Source organism: Arvicola amphibius, chromosome 9 (genome assembly GCF_903992535.2).
Source record: "Arvicola amphibius chromosome 9, mArvAmp1.2, whole genome shotgun sequence".
NCBI classification, from domain to species: domain Eukaryota; kingdom Metazoa; phylum Chordata; class Mammalia; order Rodentia; family Cricetidae; genus Arvicola; species Arvicola amphibius.
The window spans coordinates 120,431,914-120,455,789 of record NC_052055.2 but is presented as its reverse complement, the minus strand read 5'-3'; the positions used below and the strand labels follow the sequence as shown (position 1 = coordinate 120,455,789).

Sequence of the window (23,876 nt, the reverse complement as noted above, 5' to 3'; positions counted from 1 at the left end):
TGAGTTCTCATGTGTGCAGTCCCACCCACAGCCTGCTCACCACCACCAGGAGCTGAGCCAAGCCTCTCAGTGCTCTCAAGATTGCTTGGTTTGTGTCTTAAAAAGGTGATGCCCGCAGAAGCCACTATACCAGGGAGAGCACTCTCCCTGAGGCCTGCCCGGTTCTGCAGCTTCACCACCAAAGCCCTGCTCCTGGTGTGTCCCTGTATCATAGATATAAATATGTGAACACATTGATTAATAGTTTTACAAAATACATGGAGTCGTTATGCTACAGTTCTGTATCTGTGAGGCTGTTCTCTGTTGTCAGCTTGACTCCGTCTGGAATCTACTGAATCCAGATGGCTAGGTACACCTGCGAGGGTTTTTCCTTTTTTCTTTTTCCTTTTTGTTTGTTTGTTTGTTTGTTTTGAGACAGGGTTTCTCTGTATGGCCTTGGCTGTCCTGGAACTTTCTCTATAGACCTCAAACTCAGATCTGTCTGCCTTTGCATCTGTTGGGATTAAAGGCATGGGCCACGACCACCTAGCTGCAATTTTCTTTTAAGTGGAAGATCCACTTTTTTAAAAAAAATCTCTCATACAATAAATCCTGATTGTGGTGACCCCTCGCCCTCTCACACTTCCCTCTGTCCTAGATTCACTGCTCTTCCATTTCACTTGAGAAAAGAGCCGGCCTCCCAGTGACACCTGCTGAGCTCATCATAACAAGATGCAATAAGACTAGGCATATCAACTCTCATAGCAAGGCTCGACGAGGCAATCCGGTAAGAGGAAAGGGGTCCCAAGAACAGGCAAAAGAGTCAGAGACACCCCCACTCCCACTGTTAAGAGTTACACAAACACCCTAAGCTAAACAACCACAGCACAAGACCTAGGGCAGAACTAGCCAGGCTCCATGATTGCCTCTTCAGTCTCTGTGAGCCCTGCCTAGTTGATTCTGTCGGTTGTATTCTCGTATCGTCAGTCCCTCTGGCTCCTACAATTCTTCCTCCCCCTCTTCCTCGGGGTTCCCCGAGTTCCACCTAGTGTTTGGATGTGGGCCTCTGCATCTGCTCCCGCCAGCTACTGGAGGAAGGCTCTGATGACTATTGGGCCAGGCACTGATCTATGAGGATGGCAGAATATCCTTAGGAGTCATCTCACTGACTTTTCTTGTCAGTAGTGTTTGGTTTTACCCTAGGTCTCTGACGGTTGTTGTGAACTAGCTGGACCACAGCCTGTACACCATTCTAATAAATCCCCTTGCTTTATAAGTGGATTTGTTCTCTAAGTCTTGTTCCTCTAGAGAATACTGACTCATACAGTGTCTTTTGCAGTGAAATTGGCATTTATTTCATGTCAGTGGGACAGACCAGCTCTGTCTTTAAGATGCATGTGACTTAGCCCACTGATAGAGGTCTTTTTTCTTTTAAGAGTCAGTTAAGACCATTTGTAGTTATCAGAATAATTAGCATTTGGTCTTTCCTATCTTTTTTTTTTTTAAAGTAATCTTTCATTGGGCAGTGGTGGTGCATGCCTTTAATCTCAACACTCGGGAGACAGAGGCAGATGAGACTCTGAGTTTGAGGCTAGCTTGATTTATAGAATGAATTCCAGGACAGCCAAGGCTACACAGAGAAACCCTGTCTCAAAAAAAAAAAAAAAAAAAAAAAAAAAAGCAAGTAAACAAACAAATCAATATGGACTAGATTGTGCCTATATGTATATAATTTGATAATTTAAAATTTTTTTTCTTTTGAGACGGGTTTCTCTGTAGCTTTGGAGACAGTTCTGGATCTAGCTCTTGTAGAGCAGGCTGGCCTTGAACTTGCAGAGATTTGCCTGCCCCCACCTCATGAGTACTGGGATTAAAGGCCTGTGCCACCACTGCCCAGCTGCTCATGTTCTAGTAATTGTATTTGTAATTCTCTTTTGATTATAATTATTTATTGTGTATATGTGTGGGTATGAACATGTCACATTGCTGTGTAGAGGTCAGAGGACAACTTACAGGTGTTAGTTCTCTCCTTCCCTCTGTAAGTCCTAGGATTGAACTCAGGTCCCTGGGCTTGGCAGCAAGTGCCTTTACTCTCTGAGCCATCTTGAAAATCCTAGGTCATTTTTATTGTGGCACATTACACCCCAGAAAAGTACACGAAACACAAATGTGTGGCGTGATGACCTGATGGATAATCAGCGCGAGCATGCGTGTTCACTCCCCAGACCCCTGTTTCTTATTTGTTCTCTACACCTCCCTCCACAGAGAGCCACGCCCTTGACTGTTAGCCATTCCTTTTTTGTTTTGAGACAGTCTCACTCTGTGGCCCTAACTAGCCTGGGCCTCGCTCTGTAGACCAGGCTGGGCTTAAACTCACAGAGATCTGTCTGCCCTGGCCTCTCAAGTGCCGGGATTAAAGGTATGTGACACCACCGGCCCGCATGTAGATTAACCTTTGCTGGGACACTTAGAGACGGATTCATGTTGTTGCTCACAGGTTTATTTCCTAGTGTCCTGGTAGGGGATGTTCTGTTACCATGTTACAGTTTGTTTCACTAGTCAGTGTAGAGGGGCATTAAGGTGTTTCTCCTGAGATCCAGAAGAATGTTGGTGATTTGAATAGGTTTAAATGTCTCCTGATACACATGCCTGTGTAGTTTTCTTAATGTAGGTATCTGGGGAAGGGGATCTGGAGAGATGGGTCAGAAGTTCCCAGCACCTGCAACTGTCTGTAAATTAAACTCCAGAGAACCCGGTGCCCTTTTCTGACTGCCTTGGGACCAGACACATAAATGATGTGCAGGCATAGATGCAGGCAAAGCACCCATACACATACAAACATACAAATACCTTTTTTCGGGGGGGGGGGGCAGGATCTCTCATTGTATCTTTGGCTGGCCTAGAGCTCTCTATGTGGACCAGGCTGGCCTCAGACTTCACAGAGATCCACCTGCCTCTGCCTCTGCCTCTCGAGTGCTGGACTAAAGGTGTACACCACCACTGCCTGGCCAACAGTTTCAGTTTTATTTTTAAATATAGGTATTTGGGAGTGAAAATACTGGGTCTTAGGTTGTACATATCTCATTCCTCCTGGAGATGGCCACATTGTGCTTTTGTTTTATTCTTAGCGGAACTGGAGTTCATGAAAAAGAGGTTTTAAATACAGATTTAAGCAGATCTTAACAGTGATACTATGTAGGCTTCCCCCTTTGAAACATTGGCTCTTGGAGCCAGGAGGATCTTAAAACTCTGGGAGGTACACAATTTACAAACCTCTCAAAAGGTAAGAAAGTTGCAGGATTGACAAGTCCCACTCACAGGTTAGGCTGGTCGTTGGACATGGACACTGCTGTTGGCCAAGGCGTCTCTCTGGGTCCATGCTGCTTTCTGTAAAGATAGGACTGCCCGCTGGGCAGGAAGGCTAAGGCACTGGGACTTTCCCAAGGAAAGTAAGCATCGTCCAGGGCCATCTTGAAGGGTAGTCTGCTGTCTTTTGGAATAATTTGAGTGTCATTCTTGGAAGCAGGCTACTTTTCCAAGTCCCATGAGTTCAGAGTCCAGTGTGTCACCAAGTTCTCAGCTGGCACGTTTAGCTTCTTTACTAAACTTGTGTCCCTGCTTTCAGCATTCAGCCCGTGTATGGAGCTCAGCACCCTCCTCTGGATCCTCGGCTCACCAAAAAGTAAGTCAAGACCTTATCCCTCACCCACCGCCACCTCCTCTAGTTGCTGAGGTGACGTGTCCTCTCTGGCCTTTCAGCTGCTTCTCGGCCTTGGGTAGACCAGGAACAATCTTCTCACTGTGTGGACCAAGCTAGCATCAAACTCCCAGAGATCCATCTCCCTCTGCCTCCAGAGTGCTGTGATTTTAGTCATGCGCCACCACCGCCTGGCATGGAAACTTTTTTTTTTTTTTTTTTGGTTTTTCGATACAGGGTTTCTCTGTGGCTTTGGAGCCTGTCCTGGAACTAGCTCTTGTAGACCAGGCTGGTCTCGAACTCACAGAGATCCGCCTGCCTCTGCCTCCCGAGTGCTGGGATTAAAGGCGTGCGCCACACCACCACCCGGCTTGACATGGAAACTTTTAAAAAGATTTTTATCTTATTTTTAATTTTGTGTGTGTGTGTGTGTGTGTGCCCACCCACATAGCCAGAAGAGGGGGTTGGATCCCATGGAACTCTGAAGTTGTAGGCAGTGATAGGTGAACTCAGGTTGTCTGTAAGAGCAGTAATCACTCTTAGCTGAGCCATCTCTCCAGCTCTGTGGAAGCTCTTTTTTAATGAGACAGGCAGACATACAGACAGACAGTCTGAATATAATGAGTCAATTCTATAAAGGAGGCACTTTTAGCGCTGTACACCTACCTCCTGCTTCCCTTTGAACTTGGGAGTGAGTGAGGTGAGATGCCCAGGGCTGTGACAAGCGACTGCAGCTCCTAGGAAAGGCCAGAGACTGGAGGTGTCCCCGGTGGCCTGACAGCCTGCTCTGTGCCGTGTGAGCATTGCAGTTGAGTGTTCTGTTGCTGTAGCAGGAGCGTCCCACTACATCCCAACCAGCTAGTTTTGTAATTGCCCAAGAGCCATGGTGTTCACATGTAAATCCACCGTCCATCCATTCTGGAGCAGTGGGCACACTTTAATGCTCAGATTTTATGTTTGGGTCCTCACCACTCACCTCACTGTGCCCGTCATCACTTGGGTTTTTCGCTCATTCTGTATTGAGGGCAGATCTTCAGGAAGATGACCTTGTCCCAGACTGCCCAGCAAATTCTAATAGCTTTGTTTTCCCACCTATTAACAATGTAAAACCCGGGGCTGGAGAGATGCCTCCGAGGTTAAGAGCACTGGCTGCTCTTCCAGAGGACCTGAGCTCAATTCCTAGCACACACATGGTGGCTCACAACCATCTGTAATGCGTTCCAGTGCCCTCTTCTGGCATACATGCAGCCAGAACACTGCATACATAATAAACAAACAAACAAACAAATAAATAAATAAATGAAGTGAAGCCCAGGATGCCCCCAGGTCACTTCATGGAGTCATATTGCAGTCGACTTCACTTGGCTTCACAAATCAGAATGAACTGGCTCTGATTCACGGCTTCCCTGTCTCATGTATGTGCTGGCTCAGTATTAATGGTCTCGAACATGGGGGCACCATGAGTGGAGCACCAGACTGTTTTACAATCCCAGATTGTTGCCATAAAACATTTATTGCCCTTGTTTTAGTACCTTTGTTTGGACGTTTTGATTGCTTTCTCTGCTCAGCTCCCGACCTTCATTTATCACCACTCAGTTAATCTCCATCATAGTGGAAGCCTCTGCATCCGGTCTTTAATCATCTAAACTGCATGAGCACACTAAGTCATCTCCTGTCCGTGTACACGACTCCAATTTGCTAAATTATTACTATTAGCGGCAATATTGCCTGTAATAATTTTTATAGCTCGAATAAAACCAGTGTATTTGCTGAGCAGCCCCATCAGCCACTAGCTGCCATGACAGGCTTCTAAACGATACTGTGTGGCGGATCCCAGGTTACAACACTAGCTCACATGAAGTCATATGATGCTCCAAGGGGTGTGTTTGAATGTTGCTTTACATCAGTTAACCAATGTCAGACATTTTCCCAGTATAATTCTACATGTCCTCCTAAACATGTATGGCCCTTATTTCAGCCAGAACAGTTCTATAGACAGAGCAGCTGTTGCAGGAAAGCAGGGCAGTGCTGTGTTCCCAACACTGTAACCCATGGCCACTCTTCAAGATTCAAATCTATCTGTTCATGTTTTTAAGAGGTTTTGTCTTTGTTTGTTTTTGTTTTTGTTTTTTTGGTTTTTTGAGCAGAGTTTCTCTGTAGATTTGGAGCTTGTCCTGGAACCAGCTCTGTAGACCAGGCTGGCCTCATTTACAGAGATCCACCTGCTGCTGCCTCCCAAGTGCTGGGATTAAAGGCATGTGCCATCACTGCCTGGCTTGATTCATTTTCTATTTTTTTTTTTATGTATATGAGTGTTTGCCTCCATGAATGTATATGCACAGTATTTTTTGTTCCTGGTGACTGAGGAGGCCAGAAGAGGGCATCAGAACTCTGGTACTAGAGTTCAAATAGTTGTGAGCCACCACGTGGGTGCTGGGGACTAAACCTGGTCCTTTGCAAGAGCAGCCAGTGCTCTTAACTGCTGAACTGTCTCTCCAACCCCAAAGGTACATTTATTAAATTTCGTGTTTGTGTCTGTGTGTGTGCCTGTGTTTGGGGATATGTGCCCATGAGTGCAGGTGCCTGAGGAGGTCAGAGGTGTTGGATCCCCTGGGGAGAACACCTTAGAAATGGGGCCTTTAGCTCTTCTAGCACAGCCTGCTCTGTTGTACAGTGGTCCTGCCTTGCTGAGAGGCTTGGTGAAGGGTCTTAGTGATGTTTTTACCTGACTGTGGGCCAGTTCCCATCGATCGTAGACATGCCCATGGCTGCTTCCTCTGTGAAGTCTGAAGTTAATTGTTTTAAAAGGGGGGAAGAAAAACCTCAGAGCAGCACCAAGCTCAAACTTTCTTTTCTAGGCTGGCAGAATAAAGAGAGGAGCCTTTTCATTCTGAGATTGATGCTGTGTGTGTGGACAGTTAACGTTCCACCCCCTCGCATCCCTCATCCCCACCAGCAGCTTACATCCTGCTCTAGTAACAAATCCACTCGACACCTCAGTGGAGTCCACAGTTAAGGCTTAGTTCTTGCTTACGTCTGTCCTTTGTGGGGTGCGGCAGGTGTGGCGGGCAGGCTGTAGTCCCCCTAGTCACTCAGTGACTCAGGCAGAGGGAGTTCCTGTCACTGGAACCTTGCAGGGCCCAGTGACTAGGAGGGCCGTGGGTCAGCTACCAGCATGGCATGGCTTCCTCACGTCTCTTAGCTTAAACTGACCAGACAGTTTCATGAGTTGGAGGATGCTGGGAATAAGAGAGTGTGTGGAGAGCTGATGGCCTGGCTCTCTGCATCTGTGGGACGCTCTTTAGGAGCAGTGGCTCTGGGCGGTTTGCTTTGAGCGCAGTGTGTGCTGGGGTAGTTGGTTATGTCGTGTGACAAATGCTGATGGAGTGGTCAGGTGTGTCATGCTCGGTAATGCCGTCTCTTTTCTTGAAGCTTCATCAAAGAACGGTCCAAAGTCAACTCAGTTCCTCTGAAGAACAAGAAGGCCTCCAGTTTCCATGAGTTTGCCCGGAATACCAGTGACGCGTGGGACATTGGCGATGACGAGGAAGAGGACTTTTCCTCACCTCCTTTCCAAACTCTGAACTCAAAAGTGGCTTTGGCAACTGCGGCCCAAGTCCTTGAAAACCACAGCAAGCTGAGGGTAAAACCTGAACGGTCCCAGTCGACAACATCAGACGTCCCTGCCAGCTACAAGGTCATAAAGTCCAGCAGTGATGCCCAGCTCTCCCGAAACTCCAGTGAGTCCCCGCTGCCCTCCATAGCCTCTGCCTCTCAGTAGAGTGCAGCTAGAGAGAAAGGAGTTCCTACGCACATCTCCATGGGACGATTTCAAACAAACAAACCAATAAAAAACCCTCATGCCTGAGCTGTGACACCAGAAGGCCTAACTGGTCACAGGCTGTCCCTGCCCTTCCTGCTGGGTCCTTACATCCTAGCACACCAACATTCCCTGCCATTCCCCTGCTTCTCCCTTCCCTGGAGTGCCATCCACAGCTCTCCGTGATGTGGTTGTTTAACATTGCTCTAGTCCTGGTCAGGTTTACAGATACTGACTAAATGTATTTAAAGGTGTCAGCGACTGAGTTCACAAATGGTTCACCTCCTCAGCCCTGGGGAATAACTGCCCACCTCTGGAGGCCTTTTTCCTGTTTCTGTGCTGCGGGACCAGGTCACAGCTCCCTGCTAAGTCACCCACCCACCAGCTTGAGTGGCTGGGAGGAAAGACCCGTTTTGCTCTCTCCCCACCCCCAGGGTTTCTCTGTATAACAACTCTTGCTGTCCTGGAACTCATTCTGTAGATCAGGCTGGCCTTGAACTCAAAGAGACCTGCGTGCCTCTGCCTCCCAGGTGCTGGGGTTAAAGGCGTGCACTGCCACCACTATCTGGCTGTTTTGTTTCTTAATACGGGAAACTGGCCTCAGTTACTAGAGGAGGTTATGGTAGTTTTGGATGTCTGGGGACTTTGTGTACATTTAAGGACCCATTTGCTGTGCTTAACTTAATTTTGCTCCAAAGGGTTTTATGTAAGTAAATCAGCCACTCTGAACTGGGCAGGAAAGTGCCTTTATCCTGGTTACAGGTCATGGACATAAAGGACAGAGGATGCCAGAGTCCCAGAGTGTGTCCTGCCTCTGGCTCTGTGGGTTTCTTTCACAGCTGCAGACCTTGCATGAGGCCATGCCAGCTTGGCTGTAGCGTCTTTACTGCAATTCTGTCGTTTGCCTTTGCTGAGACAGGGCCCAGCTTGAATCCACAGTGCCAGTCTGAGACAGGCATTCAGCAGCGATTGACCAGGTGGCTCAAGCTATGGCTGAGGTTCCCAATGACAGGAAGGGCCCTGCCATGATCCCTGTAGGCTGCCCTGTGTAACTGGGCCCCCCACATGTCCCCTTGTGAAGGTTCCCTCTATGTGCATCTGCCTGTAAACAGCATATGCTAGAGATGCCCATCTGTCTAAGCTTTGCTGCGAGTGATTGCATTTTCTAGACCCCAGTTGTTACCATGGGCGCCCCAGCCAGGTGCCTGTGGCAGCTGTCACAAGCGTCTGCAGCACTGACTAGTTCCTGCTCAGTGTTTAATGTCTACATTTTAAGGCAAATATTGAGGAATGTGACCCAGGCTTGAGAAAGCTGTTCCTGCAACAGTTTTCTCTGTTTCAATTAATTATAAAGAGTGTCAGTGTCAGACAGCCCCAGGGCATCACCTCCGCTTCCCTAGTTCCTCAGCTTCCCCAGGCTGAGTTTGTTCTTCTGTAAAATAGTTCTCAGTTCTTAGCAGGTGTCAGGCATCCTGTGAGAGGCCATGCTGGAATGGATAGCATAGCACTGTCTACATAGCGAGCGCCCCATGAGCTAGTCTCCACCCACTGTCTGCTCAGACCGTCTACAGCAGAGCACAGCTCAGCTCCTGTTGCTTCCACTGCTTCAGTGATAGCATGGTAGAACCTGAAGCTGGCTCATTTGAGTGGGAATATGGAGCCCAGAGGAGCCAGATCCTCAGCACTGGGTTGCCTGAAGCCAGAGCTTCCTACCCGCCTCGAAGGGCTCCTTGTGGGCCAAGGGCAGTTGTAAGGACAGCCAGTGCTCGATGGGGTCACGGCTTAGCCTTTCATGCACTCAGTGTGCATGAGGGGAGAGGAGCTCTGCCTTAGGCTGTGTGGCCACCACTTACCCCAAGCCGCTGGGGAGAGGTCCAGGATAAGGCAGTAAGAGCGTCATCTCCCTTGGTTTCACCATACACTTTCTCAGAAGTCCCTGCAACATCTGGAGTTGGCTGGCCCCAGCACAGTTGGCCACAGCTGTCCTCTGCAGGTGCATGTGTGGCCCTTCCTCAGCATGGGAGCAGAGCCCTGCTGGGCCTTATCCTCCCACTGCCCCTCAGCTGGATCCTCAGGCAGTGCCACAGGCCCAGCCCCTACCCTGGAGGAGGTGCTGTACCATATCCTGAGCAGGCCTAGGGTGTCTGACCCATGACTGTCCCATGCAGTTCTCTCTCTCTCTCTGAAATCCCCTCAGGTGACACGCGCCTGAGGGACCCACTCCACAAACAGCAGTCTCTCCCTCTGCGGCCCATCATCCCCCTTGTTGCCCGGATCTCAGACCAGAATGCTTCTGGGGCCCCTCCAATGACAGTCCGGGAGAAAACCCGCCTAGAAAAGTTCCGTCAGCTGCTTTCCAGCCACAACACCGACTTAGGTGAGTTCCCCGGATCCCTGAGCATGTAGGTGCCGTGGTGACTGGGGTCCTCAGAGGACAGAAGCTTCTTCTCTTCCATCTTTTACTTTGTCTGCGGCCAGAGCCGTGATGCACAGGTTAGAAGTCTATTATCAGAGACTAGGGACTGCTGTCAGTGTGACCGTCATTGTGGTCCCCGTGCTCCATCTCTGCTACCTCCAGGGGTTCTCACACACGTCCACACCTGGAAGTGCAGTGCTTACTTCCTGGGCCAAGGTTGCTTGATACGGACAATGAGAAATGAATCTTGCCGGGGTCAGATTGGCAGGATCATAGCAGGACAGGGGCTGTGACAGTTTATTGCAGGCACTCAGACTTTTTATACCCTTATCAGAAACAGAATACACTGGTGGTTGCTAGGATACAGTGATGTTTGCAGGCCAGGTTGCATGCTATTCAGGGTTCACAAGATTCATGCTTCAGACCAGTTGTCCTGTCAGACTTGTATGTTTCTTTGACTTGTAGGAAATGCAGAGATATATGGCAGCCTCAATGCCTTGCTGCTTGAGGGAGTGCACTCGTCTCTCATAGTGCCTCAGAAGCCACAGTCTCTAATCTGAAAAACCTGTGATGCCTGCCTCTCAAGGCAGCTAGACCAGGCCAGCTCCATGATTCCCTGTGCACGCCCACAGCTTCTCTGAGCCAGTGACTGCTGCAGGTGTCCCGGCCTCCGGCTGCTCAGGGCTGTGGTATGGAGCCTTTCTCAGCTTGTCTTGGTAGGAGGCATCTGGCAGAGGTTTTTTTTTGGTCCTTTGTGGAAGTCCTGATTCAGGGAAGCTGCTTTCTGTTGTAGATGAATTGAGGAAGTGGAGCTGGCCAGGTGTTCCCAGGGAAGTTCGACCTGTCACCTGGAGACTCTTGTCGGTGAGTTCTACCCACTGTGAGAAGCGTGGGTGTCATACAACCCCTCTGCCTGCCAAGATTGGTCTAGGAATGTTGATTTTATGCCATAGAATTCTCTAGTCCTGCCGCCTAGCAGGCTGTGAGGCTGTATCAGAAGAGACACATGCTTGAGAGTTTATTCCCACGCCTGCAGGTGAGTGTGTTCCTACAGACGTATGCAGAGGAAACCAGAAGCTGACTCCTGTGGTCACAATTTCACTTTCTTAGCAGTGTGGGGAGGATCTAGCAGCACAAGAGGACCCCAGGATACTGGCTGAGGGCAAGCATCAACACTCCTGAGTGTTCGAAATCCATCTCCCAGCCCTGACGAGTCAGTTCACCAGCCTCTCAGAAGCCAGACAGGTCTCACTTTGACCGTGCTCAACAGCACCCCAGCTCTTGCTCTGGGATGGATGCTCGTTCACTTAGTAAAGGCTTTCAAAGGCCTGCTTGCTATGTGCGCTCCCCAGATCACACAAGCGCCCGTGCCAGTTCTCTAGGCACTCACCATGGAATGCGCTACATAATGCCTTTAAGGGTGTGGGGGGGGGGTCTCTTGTCACTGTCCCCAGCCCCCTGTCTTACAGCTGTGCAGTCAGTGCCTCAGCCACTTCTAGTAAGTTCAAATGCTGCTCAGAATGAATTTGCCAAGCAGAAAGGGAACAGGAGGCTTCTGAGGAAGAATGGGATCCAGGCTGGGAATAAGAACAGAAGCCCGGGTGCCAGTTCTGTCCTAGTCTTTTGACTCTGTTCAACGTGTTGAGCTGATGGTTCCCACTGTTACTCTGGAAAAGAATGTGCAGTCTGTACCAAGAAGGGTCACAGAAGTCTCCAGGTCCTTTAATTCTAATTCCCTTGGAGGCTGTGACTTGGGTCCAGCTCCCTCCCTCTCTCCTCCATTTAATGCTCAGTGGGACCAAAGCCATAGGCAAGTTTGGAAACCTGTCCTCCCTTCATCTGCCCACCCAGAGTCCACTAACCAGAAGAGAGCAAGCACCATGTGGCCTGAACCAAAAAGAACCCACCTTGTCCTCTCCACAGTCTTCTTTCTGTTCCTTGGTGGTTTCCCAGCCACTGCTCAGGCTAAAGTGAAAATTCATCCTCTGACAGGCAGTGTTGTCCTTAGGGCTATCTCCCCGCAAACACCGAGCGGCGGAAGCTGACCCTGCAGCGGAAGCGGGAGGAGTACTTTGGCTTCATTGAGCAGTATTATGACTCCCGCAATGAGGAGCATCACCAGGATACCTACAGACAGGTGAGTCTGCCCCCAGCTGAGGTACCCAGCAGTGCCCCTGGGACCTCCTTGTGTGGTCCAATGTCCTGTGTGTCTAGGGCTCCCTTGCCTCTCTTCGTCCAGCAGCTCTGACTCTGGCGTTTTAAAAGTGAACTTACCGTGTATGTGTGTGTTGTGTGTATTTAAATTTTATTTTCATTTTTATCTATGTGTATGTGTGTGCATGTGTATGAACATGCACACACGAGTTCAGATCCCATGGAAGCCAGAAGAGGGTGTTGGATCCTTGGAGCTGGAATAGAGACTGTTGTGAGCTGCCCCATGGAGGTCTGAAAACCAGACTCAAGTCTTCAGGAAGAGCAGCAAGCATTTTTTGCTGCTGAGCCAGCTCCTGATCTTTTTCTTCCCTGAGACAGGGCCTCAATCTATCTAGGTCAGGCTGACGATGAACCTGCCTCAGCTTCCTTATTGTCGGGGCTGTGGGTACATGCTGCTTACATCCTTAAATAGATGTGTTTTAGCACTGGCCAGTGGTGGTGTTTTCTTTCATGTGTGTACAAATCATCACACATACACAGACACAGGTGTGTACGCACACACGCATCCCTCTTGGATTACCAGTAGGTGTAGGAGTTGGTCACAAAGGCGTGGTTGACTACCCGTGAGGATTAGGGGCCATGGGACACATAGCAGAGACAGAAAGCTCAGAAGTGGAGCGTCCCGTCTGGACTGGCACCAGTGTGTCCCTGTGACTGCTACAGTGCCCGCTCAGCTCCCTCTGCCTGCAGAAGTCTCTGCCAGCGGCAGCCTCACAGGAGGGAGAGCTTCATGGCTGTCCCCAGAAACCTCGTGACTTCTGATGTGAACAGTGTCTTTAGGACATGAGCCTGGACACTGGAAAGACCTCAGAGCTGATGCTAACTACATGACCTCGTGGGTGCAGAAGTGAGAGCTTTGGCTCTGGTGACTGAAGCTAGTTGCCCTGACGCTCTGTCCTTGCTGACCTCATGAGCAGTCCTATCCTGGTTCCTGTTCCAGCACACTCTTAGCAACAGTTGGAGCCCTTTTTATTCTTAGCCGTAGTTGTGGGTTTTATTTGTTATTTAGACAGGGTCTTGCTATATATCACTGGCTGGTCTATGACTCACTACATACACCGGCTGGCCCCAAACTCCTGCCTCTGTCTCTCAAGTACTGGGATTACAGGAAGGCTGTAATTACTATCGCGCGCGCGCACGCGCGCGCGCACACACACACACACACACACACACACACACACACAGCTGGTTTCTGAGACAGGGTTTCACTATGTTGCCTAGGCTGGCCTGGTGGACCAGGCTGGCCTCAGACCTCAGCCTCCTGAGTGCTGGGAATACAGGCTTATACTACCACACTAGACTCTTAGGAATCATGAATGAATACGATCCTGAAAGAGGGGTACATACTTGGTCATGTCTGGTAAAAAGGTACTGTCCCAGAGTTAATCCAACTTCAGAGAACCAGAGGAGAGCCTTGGGCTGCCTCAGGCGAGAAGCCTGTTCTGTTTGATTAAGTGGCTTATTTGGAGGGTATTTCTTTTTTTTTAAATTTATTTATTTATTATGTATACAATATTCTGTCAGCGTGTATGCCTGCAGGCCAGAAGAGGGCACCAGATCTCATTACAGATGGTTGTGAGCCACCATGTGGTTGCCGGGAATTGAACTCAGGACCTTTGGAAGAGCAGGCAATGCTCTTAACCACTGAGCCATCTCTCCAGCCCCTGGAGGGTATTTTTTGTCTGAGCTGTGGGGAACATGGGGCCTAGCTGGGCTTTGTCTGTGTCAGTAAGTTTCTTAGAGCCAAACTGTACTCTAAGCGCTCCTTTGATTCTGACCCTTAGACACTCTGACCCTATGTTTGGGCTGTGGCTTCTGTTTTTCAGATTCACATTGACATTCCAAGGACAAATCCTCTTATCCCGTTGTTCCAGCAGCCGCTTGTCCAGGAGGTGAGTGGATCCCTACTGTCTGGTTTTCCTGCCTGGGCCCCGTGGCTCCTGTTTGGTGACTCATGTTCAAGGACTCACATATTCTCATCTGCCCTTTATGACAGGCCTGGGTACCAAGTAGTGCTTGGCCCAAGGCTGGAGGCAGTCAGCATCCTACCTTAAAATTCCTGTTCTCAGGTTTGTTATACTTTCTAAAGCTAAAATGGTGATTCTTTTTGTGATAAAATATATATAGCATTGATTTGCCTCCCTCTTCCTTTTTGTGTAAAGTGAGTAATTAATAGTACCCAACTCAAGGCACTCCATGCATTTCCAGATATTTTTCCATCTTCCCAACTTAAATTTAGTACCAATTAAATAATAACCCCCTTTCTTCCGCCGCCTTCATTCTGTTTCTTGTGTGTGATGTCAGCACTCCAGGCCTCCAGGACAGTTTTGTTGTATAGCAGTTGTCGTTTTTTTGGTCTGGCAGAATTCACAGTGTCAGAGCTCCCTTCATTAAAAATGTGTATTACATTTATTTATTTGTGTTGTGGAGGGCATGGCATGGTGTGGGGGTGGGGACGCAGGGGACCGCTGACAAAGGTTGGCTTTCTCCTTCCACCCTGTGGGTCCTGCTCATCAGTCTTGTCAGCAAGTGTCCCTTTACCCACTGAGCCGTCTCCACCGCCCCTCGACTTCAAATATCCCATCATCATAGCTAATATTTCATCACGGATGTAGACATATTATGGACACGTGGGTTGCATGTCCCGTTCAGCTGTGGTGATTAATGCTGCATTGAGCATGGGTACACAAATATGTTTCAATTTAATATTTAATTTCTTTGGAATTAAATCCAGAAGTGGCATTGGTAGTGATGTTTAAGACCGCAAGGTAACGGAGCACATGGAAGTGTCCAGTGGGACCTTTAACTTGTCTCCAGCAGGGACGGTCACCTCATGAGGTCAGCGGCTGCCTCTGCGGTTCTCCTGCAGTCAGGACATGGAGTGTCGGGGCTTTTGAAGGGAGCTTTACATTCTCTTCATAATAGAGAGGGATGATGGGAAGGATAATCTATGGCTTTGGATAATATTCATAGTTCCATTTAAGTATAGATGTCTCGGGCTGGAGAGATGGCTCAGAGGTTAAGAGCATTGAGGTTAAGAACTCAAATGTCCTGAGTTCAATTCCCAGCAACCACATGGTGGCTCACAACCATCTGTAATGGGGTTTGGTGCCCTCTTCTGGCCTGCAGGCACACACACAGACAGAATATTGTATACATAATAAATAAATAAATATTTAAAAAAAAAAAGTGTAGATGTCTCTCCTGCTGGGAACTGTCATAACTTTCAACACCAAAGGGAAGATTGTGGGGTGACGCCATCATCGCGCCTGTGAGATGCAGCACAAAGGAAGTTGAAATGCATTTCTTTCCTCCCTTCAGTTTCTGAGGCTCAGCCCTGCTTTCTCCTCCTTCCACCTTGCAATGTTCAGATTCTTGCCTCTCACCCCTGCATGCCAGCTCTCATTTTAGAGATGTGGGCAGTGGCTTAATGGGCGTCTCCACTAGTGGAGCTTGGATGCAAAGGTGGAAGTCACGCTTTATTCTCTTCAGTTTTGTTCACGTCACCCTTGTGTACAGGGTGTGGTCATTGTTAGCAAACAGAGGCAGAGCACTAACCCCAGCCCCAGTGCTGAGAGATGCTTGAGCATCATGTGTAGTGAGTCCAACTTGCCCCAGTAGTGGGGGAGAGGTGTGGGAAACCCTCAGGTTCATCTTCTTCTCCCTGAGGAGCAGTGACTGCAGACCCTCCTACAGTGCAGAGCCTGTGTTCTCCCAGGCAGCCGGGCTTCCTGTCTTCATTTGCATCTGTCTGCACCTTTCGAGTATGTGTGTGCGTCTCCATCACTCATTCTTCTGAAGAGGCTCTGCCACTCTCCTACTTTGTATAGTTGGCCCTGTAAAAGCCAGTCACCGAGGCTGAGACTTTGGAGTGGCAGGTGCCCTTATAAGTCCTTCGGAGAGGGCTACCATGGAGACAATTGTTTGATTTTTGTGACACTGGGAATCAAACCCAGGGCCTCATACAAAACTGAATCTTGACCGCTTTCCCCCACTGAGAGAGGGAGTGGTGGGGAGTGCTGCTCCCTCTATTTCCTTAGTGTAGGGAAGATTTAGAGAGCCACCAGAGCTGGCCTGTGCGATACCTCGCTCCCGGAAGTAGAGAAGTGCTGAGTTTGTCATCTCCAGCGCCGCTGTTTCCAGTTTTTACGTTGTGGTTCCCAGGCACTGAGAAGACAGGGCGAGGAGCTTGGAGCAGAGCAGCGCACGCACTCCAACTCTCTGCATTTCCCTTCCTTTGTCCCACAGCATCTTAAATCTCCCAGAAACGTTTCGCTGATCCCAAGATAGATGGTGATGGTGACGTGGGTAAGTGGAGGGAGAAGTGTGTCCAAAGATTAACACGTCCCCTTTCCTTCTCATCTTCCTAGATCTTTGAAAGAATTCTCTTTATCTGGGCCATCCGACACCCCGCCAGTGGCTATGTCCAGGGGATCAATGACCTGGTCACTCCGTTCTTTGTCGTCTTCCTCTCGGAATATGTGGGTAAGCAGCACTACCACCATGCTGAATGTGCTGTCACTTTCCTATCTGCCATCTGCTTGTTTGTCTTCCCAAGTGTGCCGCTGGTGGCAGTGTCTTGCTAAGCACAAGGCAGGCAGCCCTTTGCTATACGCAGAGCTGTCTGGGCAGCAGAGGCAGCCTGGAGCTTATCTCGGGAGACAGTCACCAATCTCACTTACAAAGACTGGTTTCCCTAGGACAGCAGTCAAGCAGGCACCCTTCTCTTCTCAGGAACAGAGCTTGATGGCTTAATCAGGTTTTAGGGTTCTCCAGATGTGTCTCAGACCCAGTGCCCATGCGGACTTTTGAGGTTAAGTACCAGCATCTATGCTGATCCCGGGAGTAGGATGTGGGCAGAGGATGCTGGAGGGCGGGGCCAGAAGGGGCCCTGGGACCCTGCTGTCCTACTCTTCTGTCCTGACCCTGCTGAGCCCTTGTCATTGTGCAGAACATGATGAGGCTTCTCCACAGCCACAGCCTCTTCCTCCAGGCCTCAAGCAGACTCTTGGTTTTTCGAGACAAGGTTTCTCTGAAGCTTTGAAGCCTGTCCTGGAGCTCGCTTTTGTAGACCAGGCTGGCCTCGAACTCACAGAGATCCGCCTGCCTCTGCCTCCCGAGTGCTGGGATTAAAGGCGCGCACCACCATCGCCCAGCTCAAGCAGACTCTTAAAGGAGCCAAACAGTTTGGTTTTCCCTTGGGTTTCCTCAGTTTCTGTGCTTAGGGCTTGCAAGAAAACCCATGGGTGCCCAGTGCTGTTCTCTTTGTCAAGGGAACAGAGAAAGGCTGTTGGAATCGAAATATGTGAAGGAGCAATCAGGTGGCACGCAGTTATAACCTCAGTGTAAGGCTGGGCATTCCACGTTCTAGCCTGGAGTGCACAGTGAAATCCTGTCTTAAAAGATCAAGTAAAGAAACAAGCAAGAGCTCCTAACTGACAAAAAAGAACACTGGCAGGAACCCCAGGAACGCACCACTCCCGAATTAAAGCTCTTTACCATTTGTACAGTGCTGTGTCGTGCTTATCTCAGTGGGCCCAGCAGCTCTGTAAGGTAGACGTCTCAACCTGTTTCAAAGCGTGAGTGGCTTAATGAGTTTTACAAGCTCTAAGGCGGATTCTCTGTCTTTAGTGCCTTTGTTCTTCTCATGACGCAATCACAGCTGAACTTGGGGTCTAATGACACCACCTGCACAGCCCCCATGTCAAAGTAGGGAGCATAGTTCCGTGGTCCTTGATGATTCTTTAAAACATTTAAAATTGACCATTATATATGTGCACGGGCTGCTTGTCTGTTTACCGTGTGAGTGTAGGTGTTCACAATGGCCAGAAGAGGGCAGCAGATCCCTTAGCACTGGAGTTACAGGGGCTTGACAGCTGCCTAGTGTGGGTGTTGAGAATTGTACCTGGCCCTCTGCAAGAGCAGGAAGTGCTCTTAGCCACGGAGCCAGCTCTCTACCCAGTGTATGCCTCTCTTTTTAAAAAGAAAATGCTTTTATTACTTCATGTATCTAAGTGTTTGCCTTGTCTGCATGTGTGTCAGGGCAACATGTGTGTACCTGCTGCCTGTGTAGCCCAGAAGAGGGTGTTGGCTCTCCTAGAACTGGAGTTATAGATGGTTGTAAGCCAGCATGTGGACACTCTCTCTCTCTCTCCCTCTCTCCCTCTCTCTCTCTCTCTCTCTCTCTCTCTCTCTCTTATTAATACTTTGTTCTCCTGTATGTCAGGAATTGGGATTTAAAATTATTCCAGCTAAATGGCAGATTGTTTTAACATTATATATAAACTACATGCCTTTTCTTTATCTTTCTCTACTCCTTTTAAAAGCAATCTTGTGTGTGTGTGTGTGCATTTGCCACCTGTGGGGATCATAGGAACTAGTGGTACCTTGACCTCAGGTCATCAGACTTGGTGGCCGTCACTTTTACCTGCTGAGCCATCTTACTGGTCCTCTCTGGCTTTTACAAATTAACCAGTTAGCGCCCTAGCTTGCTTTGTGCTCTGTCATTTGTTCACAAGAGTTGAATGCAGCAAACCTAGTACTGGATCCATCTGGAGTTGGTGGAGAGATTGTCCACAACTAGCTTGTCCCCGAGCAGTGTTTTTACCATGGAAGCCAGCTGTGCCGGGCCCAGCGCACAGTCCTGGAGGGGCTCCCTGAGCCTGTGGTGTCCTGCGCAGTGCTGCCAGTCTAGCTCTGACCTGAGGAAGTGAGCATCAGCTCACATGTGCAGGTGTGTAGAGAAAGGCGTGTGGACGTGTGGACGTGATAAGGATGTCATATGGAAGAGCAGGTTTGGGACACATCCAATTTATTATTCTTAAAAAATTGAATCATTTGTTTTGTGTATCTTTGTGTGCATGCCACAGTGTGTAGAGGTCAGAGGACAGCTTATGGGAGTTGGTTCTCTCTTTACACCATATGGGTTCTGGGGACCGAACTCAGGTTGTCAGGCCCAGCAGCAAGAACTCTTACCCACTGAGCCATCTTTCCAGCCCAACATGTCCTACCATAAGAAGCCGTTTCTTTCCAGCAAAATAAGCAGTGGTCCAGTTGCTTTGTTCTCTTTCTCCGCGTGAAGCGAGCCAGCTGGAATTCCTTTGGAGATTGCTTAGAAGCGTGATCAGATAGTACTACAACTCCCGGAGGGAGTCCCTCCCAGACCTCTGACTCATGCCCGTTCCCGTGGGACCATCTCTCCCTGCGTATGTCAGAGAGAATCAGGATTAACTTGTTCCATGCGACAGTGCTTTAAGTAAGACAGCAGAGCCTGTCTCTCACAGGTAAGTAGTCTGGGGCGCAAAGGTCCCACACCTATCTCTCTTGTCTAATCCTCAGCATGTAGCTTCACACTCAATATTATATCTACATTCCAGCCAGCATGGAGGAAGAAGGGTAGAAGGGCATGGGTCTTTTTTTCCTCTTCCGTGTGTGTGTGTGTGTGTGTGTGTGTGTGTGCGCGCGCGCGCGCGCGCTCGTTTATCCATGTTTGTATGTCTGGGTACGTGTGTGAGCATGTTTATATGCAAGTGAGTATACTTGTGTGTGCACATGTACTTACATATGGAGACCTGAAGTTGGTATTGAAGAGCATCTTGGTCACTCACTCTTCCTCCATACTCAAAAGGTAGTCTGTACATCAAACCCAGAGCTCACTGATATGGCTGGTCTCCCTAGGCAGCTTGCTCTGGGATTCTCTGTCTCCATCTTCTGAGGCTGGCACCACGGGTGAACTGCTGCCCCCAGCCAGCTCCATGGCTTTTGGGGATCCAAGCTCTGATCCCCGTGCTGTGAGGTGAGTCCAGCCCTGCACACTGTTTCCGTTTAACGCCATCCTGCAACTGTGTGTGGTTCTCAAGCTACATCTCCTGTCTGAACCTGGTTTTATGGACACACCCAGTAATAATCCTGGAAAGTCTATTCCGAGTTTACAGTCCCCAAGTTCCTTTTGCCTGGTGGAAAAGAGGGAATAGTTTACTGCAGGCAGTTGTCAATCAACCTACTTAGACTCCTCAGACTGAGTGTTAGAGTAACTGGCCTCCCTTCCTTAACCTGGCCGTGTTGTAACTGAGTTGGCAACAATGCATGTCATTGAAGTCAGAAGTGCTAAGACTAGTTCAGAACTCACATATGTCACTTCGGCATGTCCAGACAGCTCTGATGAGTATAGGGCGGTGTACACGCTAAGCAGACAGTCTGCCCCTGGGCCCCATCTGCAGCAACATAACTGCTTCTTGAACTTCATCCTCCCCTGCTGTGTCCTGACTGACTTCCATAGGCCTGGAGTGCGGCACTGGCAGAGCTGGCTTCTCAGCTCACTGTATCTGTTCCCCGGCTTCCATTCCAGCCGCTCACAGGGGCTTGGCCCTGCAGTTCCCATCCTGAGACCCTTCCCGTAGCTTCTCCAGCTTGACGTGGGCTCTGTGAGTGCTGCTCTCTGCCTCCTTCCCTCAGCTCAGCATTTTTAATTTTTTCCCCTTGAGACAGGAACTCTAACTCTGGCCATCCTGGAACTCATTATGTAAACCAGGTTGGCCTCAAACTCACAAAGATCTGTCTGCCTCTGCCTCCTGAGTGCTGGGATTTAAGGTGTGTGCCGTCAACACTCAGTCTAGTTTCAATTTTTTTAGTGTGTGTGTGTGTGTGTGTATGGTGTGTGGTGTGTATATGGTGTGTGTATGGTGTGTGTCTATATGGGGTATATGTGTATCAGTAGAGGACATCTTGCGGGAGTCAGTTAGCTGCACTCCGTGAGTTCCAAGATCAAATTCAGATCCTCAGGCTTGGTGGCAAGCACCTTGCCTGCTAAGCCATCTTACAGGCTTCTAGAATCAACATTTTAAACCTGAAGCCTTATCATGCCTTTACCTCCTTATCCCCTGAGTGACTGCTTCCTGAGAGTCATCCTCCCTAAGACCCCAAGGCGCACTGTCCCATCTTGTCCTCCTGGAACTTAGAAGTACCCCATACCCCATAGCTGAGCTATTTTCTCCAGTAGCACTTCATATGCCGCCGTTTCCCTCTCCCTTCTCATGCTTGGAGGCCAGAGACTCTGAAGATCTCCCCTCCTCTCATGCCTTCTTTGTGGCTTCACACATACATAGACTGAGACCCATAGCCCATGGTTTAGGCACAGAATGTGCCAAAGCTAGTGGAACTGTGTCAGACGTGGCCACAGGGGGGCAGTATATCACACTTGTGGGCTGTACCCAGTGAGTGTCAAGGCGGTCTCCCATATCATGGAGGTGGACACTTAGGAGCTGGGATGTGGACCATAAGCAAACAAAGCATCCTGCCTTCCACTCTTAGATGTTTGTTCAAAGAGAATGGAAACTTGTAAGTCCCACAAGACAGAACAAGAATATTCACAGACTGGAGAAACTGGGAATGACAGCACCAGCCATCCATAGCTGTTCTTACTGTGGGGTGGAGCTCTGCCGCGGAAGGAGCATGCTGCTGTTGCATGCAGCTGGGAAGGCACGTGTTGTGTGGTTACAGTTATCCGGAGCCAAGAGTGAACAATCCAGTCTACAGCGCTGGAGGTCAGGACCCTGAGCACTTTCATGGGGTTCACCAGGGCGTGGCTGAGGAGGAAACTCTTACATCATGGACCCCTACCCCCTCATTTCGCTATTGTTAATCACAGTTGTAGGGACATACCAGAACAGAACTGTGCATCTGTTTGGCTGGTGAAGCTTGTTTATATATATGGTGGGGAGAACAACAGATGCTGAACTGAGAAAGGTGGGAAAGGACTGCTAGATTTGCGGTGTGGTGTCAGAAGCCACATCATCCCCTTCAAAACAGTAGCCCAGGGGGCTGGAGAGATGGCTCAGAGGTTAAGAGCATTGCCTGCTCTTCCAAAGGTCCTGAGTTCAATTCCCAGCAACCACATGGTGGCTCACAACCATCTGTAATGGGGTCTGGTGCCCTCTTCTGGCCTGAAGGAATACACACAGACAGAATATTGTATACATAATAAATAAATAAATATTTAAAAAAAAAAAACAGTAGCCCAGAGAGATAGGTGTAGGTGTACCTGTAGGTGTACCTGTAGGTGCAGGTGGGCCAGGTGGTTCACTGCGGCTTAGGCAGCTTCCACTGCGGTGGAGTAATTATGACGACTCTGGGAGGTTGTGGCTGGAGAGACAGTGAGGCGGTTGGAAGCCAATAAAGAGGAATTTCTAGGTTTGTTTTGTCTAGATTTTGTTGAAACAAGACAGAGATCCCCAGGACCTCGGCCTTTCTCCACACTGACTTCTAACACCTGGGTTCCCTGCCCATTGCGAATTACACAGTGAAGAGCTCCGATTCCAGTAGTCTGTGGCATGAGGAGTGGAACTGACATGGACTCTCTGGACATGTGTCCCGCTTGGGACCCTAGCTCTTTTTTTAAGCTGCTCCCTGGAAGAAGCAGCTTCTGGTATGAGAGGCAGGCAGGGAGTATGTGAAGTCCTCCCAGCGGCAGCCATGGAAAGATAGCTGGAGTGCTGAGCCAAGTGGTATTCCTGTATGTAAGTGTTCCCTGGAGACTCCACTGCTGGGTTTCCCCTGAGGGGGTGAGTGCTCCCTGAGGAGTCCACTGCTGGGTTTCCTGTCCCTGATGGTGCTCACTGTTGAGAATGCTCACTGTGGAGGGTGCTCACTGTCGAGGGCGCTCACTGTCGAGGGCGCTCACTGTCAAGGATGCTCACTGTTGAGGGCTCTCACTGTCGACAGTCTGACTTAGACAGTGCTGGGCTCCACACTCAGGCCCTCATGCTTGCACGGCAGGTGCTTTACCCTCTGTGCTGTCTCCCCAGCCCCAGTGGATTCCTGTGAGTAGAAAATACTGTGCAAGGGACTTTTAGTTTTTTAGAGCAGAGTCTCACTATGTAGCTGTCCTGGAACTCACTCTGTAGAACAGACTGTTCCTCAAACTCAAAGAACCTCCTTCATCTGCCTCCCACGTGCTGTGTGTGCCGTGTGTGCTGCCATGCTCAGTTTATGCAAGGGGTTCTTATGAGTCTGGTTTCAATATGGAGGGAGGGAGGGAGGAAAGGAGGGAGAAAGGAAGGAAGGAAGGAAGGAAGGAAGGAAGGAAGGAAGGAAGGAAGGAAGGAAGAACTGGGAATCAGTGAGGCCTCTGCAGTTGATGGCTTTGAGTGTCTGAGTCCTTCCTGATGGATTGCCCCAGGACAGGAAGTGCCTGGAGCAGTGAGCCACCAGCTTGAGGAGAGCTAGGCATTTTTGCTTGGGGCTTCCAGACTGTTTGTGAGGCTTGTGTTCACTGACTGATGTGGGGCCAAGAGTTCTGAGCTAAGTCAGTGCTGAGGAGCCACGGCTGCAGTGCGTTTACCAGCTGATCAATAGCAGTGCTCTCGGCAAGCCCAGAGAGGCCAATTTTGTTTTCATAAAGAGCTTTTTGGTTTTCCCATTTTGGATGCATTGCCTCTTAAAATGGCCATAAAATACCCTTAAACTCACTCCCTGCAGTCAGTCCTGGCTGCCATACACTCCATGACAACCACAGACACAGTCCCCACCTGGGGCAGCGAGGCTGGCGAGCTTTCCTGTTGAGCACCAATTATGTGTGGAGTTTCCTCAAGTGGACGGTTAATGATCCTTCTGAACAGATTGTTTATGCTGAATGAAGCCCTCCAGAGCACACACACTCCTCCCTCTGTTCAGCCCATCCTCCCTGTAGGTGGAGGAAGTGCAGTGAGCTGTCCCACCCCCTGCTCCAGGCAGTGCAGGGATATCCCACACCA

At 49.4% G+C, this 23,876-nt stretch overlaps 1 protein-coding gene across 1 annotated transcript in view; it reads left to right on the top strand.

Moving 5' to 3' along the window:
* Tbc1d22b (TBC1 domain family member 22B) overlaps window positions 1–23,876 on the top strand; it is a 48,805-nt gene that overhangs the window by 9,736 nt on the left and 15,193 nt on the right. Inside the window, exons 2-8 of the mRNA XM_038342755.1 lie at window positions 3,605–3,661; window positions 7,109–7,416; window positions 9,694–9,873; window positions 10,706–10,776; window positions 11,921–12,049; window positions 13,953–14,018; window positions 16,497–16,611. Coding sequence (XP_038198683.1) covers window positions 3,605–3,661; window positions 7,109–7,416; window positions 9,694–9,873; window positions 10,706–10,776; window positions 11,921–12,049; window positions 13,953–14,018; window positions 16,497–16,611 — 926 coding nt within the window. The remainder of the gene's footprint in view (window positions 1–3,604; window positions 3,662–7,108; window positions 7,417–9,693; window positions 9,874–10,705; window positions 10,777–11,920; window positions 12,050–13,952; window positions 14,019–16,496; window positions 16,612–23,876) is intronic.